Below are 15055 nucleotides of genomic sequence, written 5' to 3' on the forward strand. Positions count from 1 at the left end.
ATGAAATCCGATGTAATCGTTGCCAGAGTAAACATCATCATCTAACTGTTGCACATGGTGCATGTAAGGCTTGAGGGTCGGGCATCTCAGGATGCTCTGAAGTGCAACACTGAGGCTGTTCAAACGGGCACCTTGCAGCCCTCCAGAATCTTTAGTTCCTCATCCATTCTGACCTCCAGGCCCTGTCCTGTCTGCACAGGCAGGCTAGTCTCTGTAGCTACATAGACCAGATGCCCCGCCAACATTCCCTCTATGTTGTCCTTTTGTCCACCCAGCTCCACACTCAGGTGTCCTTGAGACTAGTTGAGGCCTGCCACCGGTGTTTGCAGCAGCTGCACCTGTCAACTAGTCCACTCACTCTACCACAGCAAGTCTCTGTAGCCTTTAAATCATGGAGCTGTGCCTGGAGGTTTCACAGCTGTGATCTCAAGTCAGCGGTACCTTCCTGCAGAGCATCTTTCATCTGCTCCTACTTCTCACCTTGTTCCCTCTGGCACTGACAACACACAACCCTAGCTCTCTCTCCTCCCGTCAGCCTGCGGCATCCTGTTGGTGTCCTCTTTCAGTGAGGCTCAAAGACTCTTCTCAGTCCATTCAGTCCCCTCAGGGTCTCCAGAGCCTGGTTTAGACATCACACATCCTCCTCTATTCAACATATTCTTTCCTCTGTCTCACTATTTAGAGCCTGACCTAAAGAGAAGAAAAGGTGCTGACAGTATGAAAAATACAACACACGTTTGTGCTTTGGTGTGACTGCTGTTTGAATCGAGTTAAAAAAAATAAGAAAAACCAGTCAGTGCCCAGTTCAGTTCTGATGCTTAGTGAGAAAAAAAGCTCTGTCACTCATCCAGTGTGAACACAGAATTAGTGTGTAGTTCAGTGCTAGAACTCATCTATGGTCTCACACTCAGGCTGCTCCCCACCAGAGAGTGGAGGAGGGATTTCCTCTGGCGTCTGTTGTTCTGGTCCTTGACTTCGCTCATTTTCGTGCTCATGTTCCTGGTTTGCTCAGTGTGGGGGGGCTCCAGGTGGACTGGCATTGCCTCTGGCTCAGACGGATAAAGCTCGAAGGAGGCGTCTGTGTAGGAAGACGGCCTCGGAGGCCCAAAGTAGTGCACTGGGTCAAACTGGTAGTGGGAGGTCCTTTGGGTTGGCTCCATGAGTTGCCTTTCACATCTGGGTTAACTGGTGGAACATTGAACATGGGCTGTTTGTATTGAGATGAAGAGTTAATGTCAACATGACATACAGTAATAAGGGTTGTTGTTTACTCACAGCAGAATGACATAATAAGGGTTGTTGTTGAAGGCTCTATTCTATTATAAAGCCTCGTAATTTTGGACTCCAGGACACCTGTTGTACTCAGCGTTTACATAAGGCGCCCTGTCCTGCACAGTGAAGGAAAGGGTCTGTTCAGCAACACAGGCACAGCGGTTCCTGTGACGAGGAGAGAAGAGGTGACAGAAGAGATGTGGGCACATAAATATGATTTCTAGTTGGCCTCAAAATACAAGATTTTGTAAACCAAAGCAAAAGAGCACAAAACAGAGAGACAGCACTTCCTTGTGTCTGCTCGCGAGTTCCCCTCGCTCATGGTTTTGACTGAGCCCAGCTTTATACTGGTTAAAGTGGAATGGTCAGTGTACAAGGTGCAGTATACAAGATATTTGTAGCCATGTTGATGGGGGTCTTTTCTTCAAAGCAGTCTCCCCTGTGGATTAATAAAGGTCCTTAAATTATGGAATTGCAGTTCATCCTGAAAGGAGTGTAAATATCTGAACCAAATTTCATGACGACATCCAATTATTTCATCAAAATCCGCAAAAGGTCATCCTCATGGTGGCGCTACAGTAAAGGTCAGAGGATCCCCATGTCAGCAGGATTCATCCTCTGGGGTACATGAAGGACTAGAACATTTCATCCAAACATTACTGAGATACATTAGTAGTGGGCCGACACCACTGTGGTTAGGCAGAGCCACATGCAGATGCACAAGATGGAGGAACGTAGTTTCACTATGAGGCAACAAAACCTCAGATACCTGATCACAGCTTGATAATGCAGAACCTTACTGCTGTATCAGTGGGTTCATCGTAGTTTAAGCTTGTTTGTCAAAAAGTCGTGCAGCCACACAATTGTTTAAGCTGGTCTGTCAAAAAGTCGTGCAGCCACACAATTATGCTCTAAAGACAGACTGTTACTGCTTCCTGTTGCTTTCTTGCACACTGCTCATATGAACCTAGATCACATTAAAGGGGATGAACCAAGTGGAATCCATTGTTGGTCAAGTGTTAGCAGGGGATGCTTTGCTGCTCTGATCTTGCTGCTGATTCTCTTTACTGCAGGTGGAAAAACCCACCAAACTTCCCACCTAATGGCACTTATGCAGGTTTGAGTGACACTGCTAGTGTCTGTGTGTGGTTAGAAAGTGTCGAGCTGCTGCAAGAAAGTTTCTGCGTCAACTCTAAGTATACTTTGTTGAAACCGGCTGCAGTGTGGTGGTTTTATTTTTATCTTTCAGCTCAGCTCAGGTCTGCAGTCTGCTCTCAATCCTCTGCTTGTACTGTGTTACTGAGTCCTGGTGATGACTTCTTAGCTTTAATCTTGGTCTGCATTTCCCTCAGATCGCCTGTCAGGCTGGGATGGAAACTCACACCTTCTAAATGGATGTTCAGTGGATTTAGATTGAGGTTTGAGTTATGAACTGAACTTTTAAGCACCACCATCATTACTGTGGTATCAGACTTGCACTAAACAAGTTTACACTGACAGTGAAACTCTGGTAGTAACTAGGCTTCAGGTTCTTGAAGACGTTTTACCTTCATCCAAGAAGCATCATCAGCTCAAACTGAGGGCTGTTGAAGTCAAGTGTGGGCAGTTTGTCTGCTTCCGCCAGCATGCGTCTGTTGCTGCATCTATTAATGTGACAAGGCAAAGAGAGAGATCTTTATCTCACAAGAGCTGGAACACCACAAACACACCTCAAAGTGGACAACTGTGTCGCTTCCTTCTTGCATGTTGGATGCGGAACATGGCATTTATTTGCTAACACATTAGTCATTATTTTAAAAGTTGAAAAGAATCTGCACCATGCTTCGTCTGTGAACAGACGACATACAACCATATGTTCAAATAACAGGAAGAATCAGCATTAATTCACCAGAGACAGACAAAGCTGGTCAGAGTGGGTTGTTATTAGAGGAACACAGTGACATGCCAGAGCAGCTGAATGACTTCCTCTTCACAGTTGCACTTCAGTCTGCATCAGGATGCGTGTGAACATCTACTGCTGCCTGTTAGCCCTCATCCTGAGCTGCTACAACACTGCAGGTAGGAACTTCTCTAAACAGTCAGTAATCCTAAGATATACTCCTTCTTTCTGCTGCATTGTTTTTACATTTTACATGAGACATTTAAAGGAATTTTGTTAACGTGAGGCAAAGTGAAAAAGCAGGCACGTAATCAAAGTGTGCTGATGGTGTGAGAACAGCGCACGGTTCACACCATCAGGTCTTAAAGTGTGTTCTGGTGATACTGTACAGTTTTGCTTGTGAACAAATCCCATGAAAAAGTCTCATCAGCCTGGGCTGCAACTAATGATTTGTTTCATTATGATTGAACCCATCACATGCATCTTTGCGTCGTTTGCTCCAGTCCTACTGAACATGTGTCTAATCCTTTGTTCTGTTGCAAAGCGCTGTCTCTAAAGTTCGGACTAGACGCTTCCCCATTTTCAGACTTTGAGCTTTATGCTTAGCTGAGCTAACTGTCTGCAGGCTGTAGCCTCACACAGGCAGATTGCAATTTGCTCACAGTATTAAAAAAAAGCTAGCTGAAGCTCGTTTGTTAAAAATTCTGTGTCTTTTGCAGAAATAATCCATGAAGTGGTCCAGGAGAAGCAGCAGGTCACTCTGCATTGTCCTCACACTGTGGAGGGTCATGTGAAGTGGAGCAGAAAGAGTAAAGGAGGCACAGTGGACATACTTACAGCTGGTGGTGACAGAGACATAAAGCACATTAGTGACCCAGGCAAACGATACGGTGCACAGTCAACGTCACTGTTTATTCTCAAAGCAAATGTCTCAGACACTGGAAAGTACCTGTGCAACAATACCCCAGCCACAGAGCTGACAGTGATCACATCAGGTATCAGACTTTTCTCAAAGTTGTTCTGTTCTCTCTTCCTGTTTCAAAATCATGTCTCTGTCCTTAAAGTTTAATTTTCTAAACTTTGATTACAAAAATATTTTTGCACATGAATGAAATGATGCATTTCAAATCTAAATTTAATACCGTTTCTTTCCTGTTACTGTGGCTGAGTCAGTAATTACAGTATATTTTCATTTAGTCAAATAACATGCAATGGAAAGCAATAAACCACACCATGTCGTGGATTAGTAAAGGTGATTAGAAAAGTGGCTTTACTTTTTAAGTACTTCTGTTGGTAAATATATTAAATTTTTTCTGTCCTTTTAAAGGAAAATCCTTAACTTTACCTTTATTTTAAAGTCCTGAGTAAGAAAAGGTGTGATTTTCACATGGCCCCTGACTTTAACCTGATACACTGAGGATGGAGCATCATAAAAGATGAATCTTGGTTTTTTCTCACTCGGTGTGTTTGTTGTGTGCAGGAACAGACAAACACAGTGTTACAGAGGGGGCCAGTGTCCGTCTGCACTGCCCTCCTGATGTCGGAGGATCACAGGATCCCACATGGAGCAGGGAAATCAAGGGAGAACAAGTCATGCTTCATGTTTCTCCGGCTGGCAAGATGTTGACTATAACAGCTGTGCAGCCTGGTGACTCCGGACTGTACTACTGTGGTGGAAAACCAGCAGTTTATCTGAATGTGACCAAGAGAGAGAGATCTGAGAAAGGTGAGACACGAGAACCCCGCCACTGCAAAAAATATGGGGGAGTGAGGCATAGAATGTGCACACAGCTGTGAAATACATGTTTTGTTTTGCTGAGAGTCAGACTGAAACCACTCTGTGGCTGTCAAATGTGAGGCTACAGCCTGCAGACAGTTAGCTCAGCTAAGCATAAAGCTCAAAGACTGAAAATGGGGAAGCGTCTAGTCTGAACTTTAGAGACAGTGCTTTGCAATAGAACAATGGATTAGACACATGTTCAGTAGGACTGGAGCAAACGACGCAAAGATGCATGTGATGGGTTCAAAACGTTTAAACTAAATGACTCAAGGCAAAAATTCAGGCCAAGAAATAGTCCAACACAGAACTCCTCTTAATGTGTCATCTTATACATCTCATTTTTATACAATGAATCTAACAAGATATAAAAGGCCAGTGAGTGTTAGAGGTGCTGGTAGGTTGGTGTATCAGCCGTTTCCGGTCTTTGTGCTAACTTGGCTAAGCAGCTGTTGACTTTAGCTTCATGTTCAATGCAGACGTGGGAGTGGGATCGGTGTGGTGGTGGTCTGACCCGAATTCTCTGTAAGAAGAATGAGAAACTGTTTCTTTAAATAGATGATGCAAATATGCAACTGCACAGAAGGCAGACTAATAATCAACATGTAACTGCATTGACGTCAAACAAGCCCGTTTAGCCACATGAACAGCGCCCGGTGCATTCTGTTTCCATCTGAGAACACTGTGGTTGCATGGCCACAAACAGGCCGTTCACCTTTTCCCTGCTTCAGAACGGATGTAAGAGTTCACAACTTTATGTGGTAAAGTGCATTTTGGTGCCCTGTATTATGTACAGTATGTCCTCTGTCTCACACTGCAGGTAACAAGCCATCGCCAACAACAACTACGCCTAAACCTGCACCGAGACAAACAGCACTGACAGCAGCACGGCCTGAAGCAGCGACTATACCATCAACATCACCGGCAAACACAACAAAACGTTCCAAAGACAGAAGGAAAAAGGACAAGAAAAAGAGTAAGATGCATCATATTTCTATTAAATAGAATAAACAGGGGTCAACAACTCAGAAATAAACAAAAAGCAGAAACCTCTCCAATGCAAAATAAACATAAAGCAGTAATTCAAACTGAAACTTGCAGCTCTATGAGCTGGGACCTGTTGTGTTAAACTGGTAGAATAGGGACGTTTTAACATCTTTAATGTAACATTTACATTAGATATACTCACATTGTACTTAGGACCAGATCTCTGTAATGGCATCCTGAATAAAGGAATTAGTCTAATAGATATGTTCACAATTCAAAGGTAAATTTATCTTTAATTCTCAACATTTAATTGCCACTAAATAAAATGGCCATTAAATGTTCTGAAGGTAGAGCTAAGACTATTCAGTAGAGATGACTTCATACTAGACACTGTTGGACATGTACATGTACTGAAAAGGGTGCATGTGGAGCCACTTTGTCATAGAAAGGTTTGATTGTCCCTAATTACATTTTTATACCAAATTCTGCTTGAATTTTTGTTTTGCTTCGTCATCATTTAGATGGAGACACCTGGAATTCTCTTCAGAGCAACATGAATTGTAAAACATGAAAAATAGATTCTCTGTACAACTCAGTGAGTCATTCTTACGTTATCATGTAGCCACAGACACTGCATCTTAGATTTCAGTTTGGAATGGAATAAGAGATGCAGGGTTGTGACCGGTCATAAATGCACTGTGGGTATGTTTAATGTACAGTAAATCCTGCCAATCTTAAAACTGTTAACGGGATCTTAATGCATGTTGTTCCCTCTGTCACAGAGCATGAAAAGACTTCTCCTCCTCCTCCACCAACAGTTTAGTTGTTACTATGGTTACATTTACAGTCTTATGCAAAAGTTTAGGCACGCCTTGATAAATAACAGATTTTGGTGATTTTTTATTTGAACAGATGTTAACACAGTTTCTCTTGGAAATGGAAAAAATGCACAATATTTTCTGCAAACAGTGATGCATAGTTACTTCTTATGCCATAAATTGAACAAAAATAAAAAATAAAAACATTATTATGGCATGGTGCAAAAGTTTGGGCACCCTAAGAGTTCCAGAGTCTCAAAGTCTCTCACAAGGTTTCAGACCTTAATCAGCTCGTTAGATCTGATGCACAGCAACAGCTGTCATTGGTAAATGCCAATTTCAAAGCTGTACAAATACTTTGACTCTTCAAACCTTGTGCACACACTTGCGGACACCCAGCAACCATGGGTTCCTCTAAGCAGCTGTGTAAGACCCTGAAAATGAAAGTTATTGATGCCCACAATGCAGGAGAAGGCTACAAGAAGATAGCAAAGCGTTGTCAGCTTGCAGTTTCCACAGTAAGAAATGTAATTAAGAGATGGCAGATCAGGGGAACTGTGGAGGTCAAGATGAGATCTGGAAGACCAAGAAAACTCTCGGACAGAACTGCTCGTATGCTGGTCAGAAAGACAAATCAAAACCCCCATTTGACTGCAAAAAACCTGCAGGAAGATTTAGCAGACTCAGGAGTGGTGGTGCACCGTTCCACTGTGCAGCGATGCTTGCACAGACAAGGCCTTCATGGAAGAGTCAGCAGAAGAAAACCTTATCTGCGTCCCCATCATAAAATCCAACGTCTGAAGTATGCAACAGGACATCTACAGAAGCCTGATGCGTTTTGGAAACAAGTGCTGTGGACTGATGAAGTTAAAATAGAACTCTTTGGACACAATCAGCAAAGGCATGTTTGGAGAAAAAAAGGAGCAGCATTTCATGAAAAGAACACCTTGCCAACTATTAAGCATGGGGGTGGATCTATCATGCTCTGGGGTTGTGTTGCAGCCAGTGGCACAGGAAACATTGCACGGGTGGAGGGACGAATGGATTCCACTAAATACCAGCAAATTCTGGAAGCAAACATCACACCATCTGTAAAAAAGCTGAAGCTGAAAAGAGGATGGCTTCTACAACAGGACAATGATCCTAAACATACCTTGAAATCCACTATGGAATACCTCAAGAGACGCAGGCTGAAGGTTTTGGAATGGCCATCACAGTCCCCTGATTTAAACATCATTGGAAATTTGTGGGTAGATCTTAAAAGAGCTGTGCATGCAAGACGACCACAGAATATTACAGAACTAGAAGCCTTTTGCAAGGAAGAATGGGAGAAGATCCCAAGTACAAGAATTGAAAGACTTTTAGCTGGCTATGAAAAGTGTTTGCAAGCTGTGATATCTGCCAGAGGAGGTGTTACTAAGTACTGATTGTGTAGGGTGCCCAAACTTTTGCACCATGCCATAATAATGTTTTTATTTTTTATTTTTGTTCAATTTATGGCATAAGAAGTAACTATGCATCACTGTTTGCTGAAAATATTGTGCATTTTTTCCATTTCCAAGAGAAACTGTGTTAACATCTGTTCAAATAAAAAATCACCAAAATCTGTTATTTATCAAGGGGTGCTTAAACTTTTGCATGAGACTGTATCAGCTTACATTCCATTAAGCTGAGCAGACACTGTACGGATTCGGCCTGATTTCAGACCCCAGTGACGTATGGTGTGAGCAGGGTCCGGTGCCAGTTTTATGACCCAAACGATCTGCCTCCCGACCGCTCAGATGGATTTCTAGCATGTCAGAAATCTGGTCGGCTGTGTTGCAGCTCCACGGCCTGAAGTCAGTTCAGTGCATGTGTGAGTACAGGGACGACAGCAGAACAACATGGCACAGACGAGGTATCACACTGGAGAGAACCAACTGAAACGGGGCCTCAGACTGGACATAAGATTTATAAACTGTAAACGGACGAGGCTAACCGACCTGTGGCAGCGCCACACTCTGCAATGTGTCATCAAAACGCTGTGATGATCTGCAGCAACAGGAAAAACAGTGACAGCAGATCACAGCTGTTCATCAGCTGCACAAAGTAAAGTGGCTAAAGGTAACGCTGGTTTTGTTCTGGCTGACCTCAACGTTACTGGAGGCGTCAGTGGAAACACTTGCTCCAGGTTTTGTTGAATCGTCCGGTGAAGTCGCCGGTTCTGGCAATTTAAATGTATAGTGTGAGATAACACATCAAATACGATCAGTAAAAGTGTCTGCTTGACTTTAATCTTATTTACAAAAAGTATGAAATCGCTGGTGTATGGAGACCACATGATATATATAGCTGGACAAAACGATTCATACTGTGATGTTTTTGTATCACAATATATTGTATTTGAATATATTGTCCATCCCTAGTTGTTATTATTTGATACTTTGTCTCACAGCTGGTCAGCTGGACCATGGCTTGGTGCTTGGAATAACTGTCCCAGTCACTGTTGTCATCCTCCTCCTCCTCATCATCATCACCTACTTAATCCGGAGACGCAGGTTAAAAAGACAAGGTAGATAATAGAGGTAGAAGAAGTATTCAGATGCTTTACTTAAGTAAAAGTACTAATACCACACTGGAAAAATACTACAGGTAAAAGTCTAGAATTGAAAATGTCACAACAAGTACAGTCAGAATATTTTATTAAAACTTTATTTACTTTACTCCTGTGGCTGTTTGAGGTGGAGTCAAGTTTTAAATATTTTATATTGGGCAACTTTTTAAATTATAAATTAATATATCGATCATCTTTCTGATCAGTCAATTTATTGTTTGGTTTATAAGATGTAAGAAAACAGAAAGAAATTCCCCATCACAGTGACTCGAAACGACACCTTTAAAATATTGTTTTGTCCAACCAGCAAAATAATTTTAATTTTTTAAAAAGATTAGAATAAAGCTAGAACCTTCCCCCAGGTCTTCATTTTCTTCTACAGCAGATAAAAGTTGCTGACTACACTTTATAAATGAAATACTACTTGTGTTATGGTAGAACTTCATTCTGCTGCATCTCCACTCAACCTGACAGTGGTGTCGTACAGTTCAATGTAAAGTTACGCTATGGGGATTTCACAGATGCAGCCTGTGTTCCATCAGATGTTAAAGCAGGTCATCCCTGACCAGTCAGGGGATTACTAACACTGTGATATTCACTATCTTCTCTGCAGGAAATGAACCAAACCATATCTATGATGAGATACAGAATGAGTTAGTGCCTCAAACTGCAACAGGTGAGAAATGAGAACAGACTTCCTTTTACTGTTATGATCTAAACTCTGCTTTGTGTTTCTGTGGTGACAAATCATTAAGTGGCCACTGGAACTGCTGGTTGCTTTAAGCTGGGACTTTGTAGGGCAGGAGTTTTTTACATTCAAATCAGAACAGTGACTGTTTAATGAAAAGATAAATTCCTGCTAATTGTTCAATTTAAATCAGTCATCAGGTATATTTATCCATATGAATGATTTTAATTATATTTTTCAAACCAAACAAAGAGGAAGTAACAACAGAACCTTCAACATCAAGTTTACTGTTATCACTTCCTGTTTGGCAGGTGCACTTCGGCCCGCTGGAGGAACTGTGTACTATTTGGCAACGTCTCCAGGTACATGGTCTTTAGGGCACACAGACAAACTGAACTGTCCACCATGTGGTGCTGTCTGAGTTTAGCACCACAGTGGACACGATGCATTTTAGGAGAGATACCGCACTGCAGAAACCCAATGTGACCTTTTCTTGTAGGTTTAACCTCTGTTACTTAATATCTTATGACTGCAAGATCCTTTTCTCATAATATAGAGACACTCACCCTCTAATGGACATTTATAGCCAGTCTGATAAATTTATCTGTACTGTGGTAGTCAGGTAGGTTAGAAACAGGCACACCGAGTTCTAGCCAGAACTCTCATATGGATGCTAAATGAAAGTTCTGACATATAATCCGGTTCTGGCCGTGTGGTCGGGCAATTTAAACGTATAGTGTGAGATAACACATCACATACGACCAGTAAAAGTGTCTGCTCGACTTTAGTCTTATTTACAAAAAGTATGAAATCGCTGGTGCATGAAGACCACACGATATATATAGCTGGGCAAAATGATTCATACTGTGATGTTTTTGTATCACAATATATTGTATTTGAATATATTGTCCATCCCTAGTTGTTATTATTTGGTACTTTGTCTCACAGCTGGTCAGCTGGACCATGGCTTGGTGCTTGGAATAACTGTCCCAGTCACTGTTGTCATCCTCCTCCTCCTCATCATCATCACCTACTTAATCCGGAGACGCAGGTTAAAAAGACAAGGTAGATAATAGAGGTAGAAGAAGTATTCAGATGCTTTACTTAAGTAAAAGTACTAATACCACACTGGAAAAATACTACAGGTAAAAGTCTAGAATTGAAAATGTCACAACAAGTACAGTCAGAATATTTTATTAAAACTTTATTTACTTTACTCCTGTGGCTGTTTGAGGTGGAGCCAAGTTTTAAATATTTTATATTGGGCTGCAACTTTTTAAATTATAAATTAATATATCGATCATCTTTCTGATCAGTCAATTTATTGTTTGGTTTATAAGATGTAAGAAAACAGAAAGAAATTCCCCATCACAGTGACTCGAAACGACACCTTTAAAATATTGTTTTGTCCAACCAGCAAAATAATTTTAATTTTTTAAAAAGATTAGAATAAAGCTAGAACCTTCCCCCAGGTCTTCATTTTCTTCTACAGCAGATAAAAGTTGCTGACTACACTTTATAAATGAAATACTACTTGTGTTATGGTAGAACTTCATTCTGCTGCATCTCCACTCAACCTGACAGTGGTGTCGTACAGTTCAATGTAAAGTTACGCTATGGGGATTTCACAGATGCAGCCTGTGTTCCATCAGATGTTAAAGCAGGTCATCCCTGACCAGTCAGGGGATTACTAACACTGTGATATTCACTATCTTCTCTGCAGGAAATGAACCAAACCATATCTATGATGAGATACAGAATGAGTTAGTGCCTCAAACTGCAACAGGTGAGAAATGAGAACAGACTTCCTTTTACTGTTATGATCTAAACTCTGCTTTGTGTTTCTGTGGTGACAAATCATTAAGTGGCCACTGGAACTGCTGGTTGCTTTAAGCTGGGACTTTGTAGGGCAGGAGTTTTTTACATTCAAATCAGAACAGTGACTGTTTAATGAAAAGATAAATTCCTGCTAATTGTTCAATTTAAATCAGTCATCAGGTATATTTATCCATATGAATGATTTTAATTATATTTTTCAAACCAAACAAAGAGGAAGTAACAACAGAACCTTCAACATCAAGTTTACTGTTATCACTTCCTGTTTGGCAGGTGCACTTCGGCCCGCTGGAGGAACTGTGTACTATTTGGCAACGTCTCCAGGTACATGGTCTTTAGGGCACACAGACAAACTGAACTGTCCACCATGTGGTGCTGTCTGAGTTTAGCACCACAGTGGACACGATGCATTTTAGGAGAGATACCGCACTGCCTGTCTCCTATGGTTGTTCTCTCTTGGAAAATGATGATTTTGGCCATGTACAGAACTGAATTTCTGATCAGCTTTTTTATCAGAATGCCTGTGCAGCACAAAGACTGCAGACCTGAGACATGGGGTGGGGGGGGGGGGGTGATATGGACAATCGGACACCCATTTCATGGATGTGTGAAAGCAGACAGGCATTGTATTTACTGGGCACAGACAGGGGCTGCTTTTGGTCCTGCACCAAAATACACTGAAAAACTTTTTGAAAAGTGGCACAAAGAATTATCTTCTAATGGTGATAATGCAATCATCATCACACCCCCAACCTTTTATTCTTTCCTTTTTCCCTCTATTCTTCTGACCCTGCTGGGGGTCTGCCAGTGGCCGAGAGCAACACGGACCTCTTTAGCCTTCCCCAAAACCGTCAAGTTCACAAACATTCTCCGTCTCTATACTTCCATTTGTGCTTAGTGAGGGAACACTTAAAGTCAGAGCCACACAAAATCAGAATCACGCTTAAAATCAGAGCCATACTTCTAAAATAAGATCGCAGGTAAATAATATTTCTGACCAGCTGTATGCACACACTGTATGTGTATGTACAGTCAGGGAAAAAATTATGTGATATGGACAATCAGACACCCATTTCATGGATGTGTGAAAGCAGACAGGCATTGTATTTACTGGGCACAGACAGGGGCTGCTTTTGGTCCTGCACCAAAATACACTGAAAAACTTTTTGAAAAGTGGCACAAAGAATTATCTTCTAATGGTGATAATGCAATCATCATCACACCCCCAACCTTTTATTCTTTCCTTTTTCCCTCTATTCTTCTGACCCTGCTGGGGGTCTGCCAGTGGCCGAGAGCAACACGGACCTCTTTAGCCTTCCCCAAAACCGTCAAGTTCACAAACATTCTCCGTCTCTATACTTCCATTTGTGCTTAGTGAGGGAACACTTAAAGTCAGAGCCACACAAAATCAGTGAAGAGGGAGACAGAGAGAACTTTTCTTGAACAGGGACTTTATTCTGCCTTGTCTCACCAAACATATTTGTCTTCTTATGTTTCGTATACTGCACTGCAAGCTTATCTAGTCACTTTTTTAAGCTAACTACTGAAGGTTTAGCACGTACATCACTGCACTGACGGCTTCCCCAAATAGACAACACTGCTTCCAGTGTCACAGTCACATTGACCATAAACTCTTAAAGGGGAGGCCTGACCAGTAACAGTGACAAATATCCACAATCCGTTAAACATGACCCATTGCTGTCTGTGGCAGCTGATTTAGACTATATGGACCCAATGGTCACACTGACCAACAGAAACAAGTGAGGATACACTCGTCAAAGGAGTGTCACGTGACAAGGCCCGTTACACAATAAGAAAAATGTTTTTCCCCAAATATCGGTTTACTTTTCCAGTATTTACAAAAATAGAGTTGAATCTTCCTCATGTCCTCTAAAATGTCCAGTCGTTGCTGCCTTGTTCCCACAGATTTCCTCCACTGAACCTGCATATTACGTTTGGTGCCAGTGTGACAATGAAGGAGAAGGAAGAGCCCTCACCTTCACAACTACAGTAGTAGTATTTCTTTTTTGGTTGTTACAGTACTTATTCCACTTGTCATCGTCAGCTCTGTTTGTTGTCTTTGTTGCTGCATAAGAATGGGGGACATGCTTATTTACCTTCTTTTAAGAATGAGATGAGAATTTGTCAAATTTGTCATAACAAAAGATGCCTGGATAAAATGTCAGTTTCCATCCAAATACACAATTTTACTGAGATCACTTAAGACCTGTTTGTGCTTTTTGACATGGATCAACTTTCATGTTAGTCAGACTCCTGATCACTGAGCTAAAGCTAAATATGCTCAGTTGTCAGTTTATTAGGAACAGCTGTCTCAGCTCAGTCAGTTTAATCCAACAGTCCTGCAGTAAATCCTCCATGATGTTCAGCTTATATTCAGATTCAGGAGTTGATTCTCCTGGAGGATATACACAGTTCGTCCTGCTGTTGCACTGTATCACGGTTTTATTGTTAAACCGGTGGATTATAATCACTTAAAAACATATTTTAATCATCAATTAATACACTGGTTTCTCAAAAATACAGAAGTAGTGCTGCCTTTTTCTGGTAGGGCTCCATTTATGAGGGGGTTGATGTACAAGTTGCACCACAGCGACATGACATATGGTGGTCACACATTGTTTCATCCTTGTATGATCTGAGAGTTCATGTTCCCATGCAGGATTTAGTCATTCTCCAAAAATCAGCTAAGGTGCATTATGTTCTTTCATTTTTGTCTTTATTATTGCAGATCTGATATCTAGATACAGACGGAAATTTCTGAATATAAGAAATTCAGAGGAAGCTTCAGATGTGTGAGTATATTACAGAGAATTTGCGTGATGAGTAATTTCACACTGTTAGGTATTTTTAGTCAGATAGAAATTGGATAGATACTTTATGTATTAGAAATGTTTAGTGGAGATAGGATGTCTAGTTAGACTGTTAAATGCTTAGGCATGCTTATGAGTTTCTACAGGGTACATCTGGTCAAGGATAACTAGAGAGAAAAGTTGATGACTGTCAGAAGACAGGGTGTTTAATATTATTATTACGACATGTATAACTGTAGCCTTAGCCATAATATGTTCTTATGTTTAAGTCACGACATGTACTAGAGGTCGTGAGAATGTTTTTAGTTACACACCACTTAATCAACAGATATACACATTCACACGTTGATTTGCTTCATGTTTTGACTACTGCT

At 41.3% G+C, this 15055-nt stretch overlaps 1 protein-coding gene and 2 long non-coding RNA genes across 5 annotated transcripts in view; 2 read left to right on the forward strand and 1 right to left on the reverse strand.

Moving 5' to 3' along the window:
- Positions 1-223: 223 nt before the first annotated feature.
- The window catches only part of LOC109952476 (uncharacterized), a 16889-nt gene continuing 2057 nt past the window's right edge, over positions 224-15055 (reverse strand). For 2 of the 3 annotated variants that reach the window (XR_002273763.1, XR_002273762.1), the window contains 2 exons: positions 2820-2915; positions 224-1185 (listed from right to left, as the gene is read on the reverse strand). This is a non-coding gene — a long non-coding RNA (uncharacterized LOC109952476). Of the gene's footprint in view, positions 1186-2143; positions 2660-2819; positions 2916-15055 lie in introns of those variants that run through there. The other variant, XR_002273764.1, reaches the window with a different exon arrangement.
- Positions 2932-10595, forward strand: LOC109952470 (uncharacterized). The gene is made up of 7 exons (XM_020587565.1): positions 2932-3330; positions 3871-4146; positions 4632-4877; positions 5749-5904; positions 9168-9284; positions 9940-10002; positions 10326-10595. Exons 1-7 carry the CDS (start codon positions 3270-3272, stop codon positions 10433-10435), a joined length of 1029 nt encoding a protein of 342 aa, XP_020443221.1. The 5' UTR covers positions 2932-3269; the 3' UTR covers positions 10436-10595.
- Positions 10733-12219, forward strand: LOC109952477 (uncharacterized). The gene is made up of 3 exons (XR_002273765.1): positions 10733-11079; positions 11738-11800; positions 12124-12219. It is a non-coding gene; the product is annotated as an uncharacterized LOC109952477 (long non-coding RNA).

Source organism: Monopterus albus, unplaced genomic scaffold, assembly GCF_001952655.1.
Source record: "Monopterus albus unplaced genomic scaffold, M_albus_1.0 scaffold462.1, whole genome shotgun sequence".
Taxonomy (NCBI): Eukaryota; Metazoa; Chordata; class Actinopteri; order Synbranchiformes; family Synbranchidae; genus Monopterus; species Monopterus albus.

Coding starts and splice junctions, on each gene's coding strand:
- LOC109952470 (XM_020587565.1), top strand. CDS start 3,270: ATGCGTGTGAACATCTACTGCTGCCTGTTAGCCCTCATCCTGAGCTGC. Junction 4,878..5,748: donor GAGAGAGAGATCTGAGAAAG/GTGAGACACGAG, acceptor CTCACACTGCAG/GTAACAAGCCATCGCCAACA. Junction 9,285..9,939: donor ACGCAGGTTAAAAAGACAAG/GTAGATAATAGA, acceptor TCTTCTCTGCAG/GAAATGAACCAAACCATATC.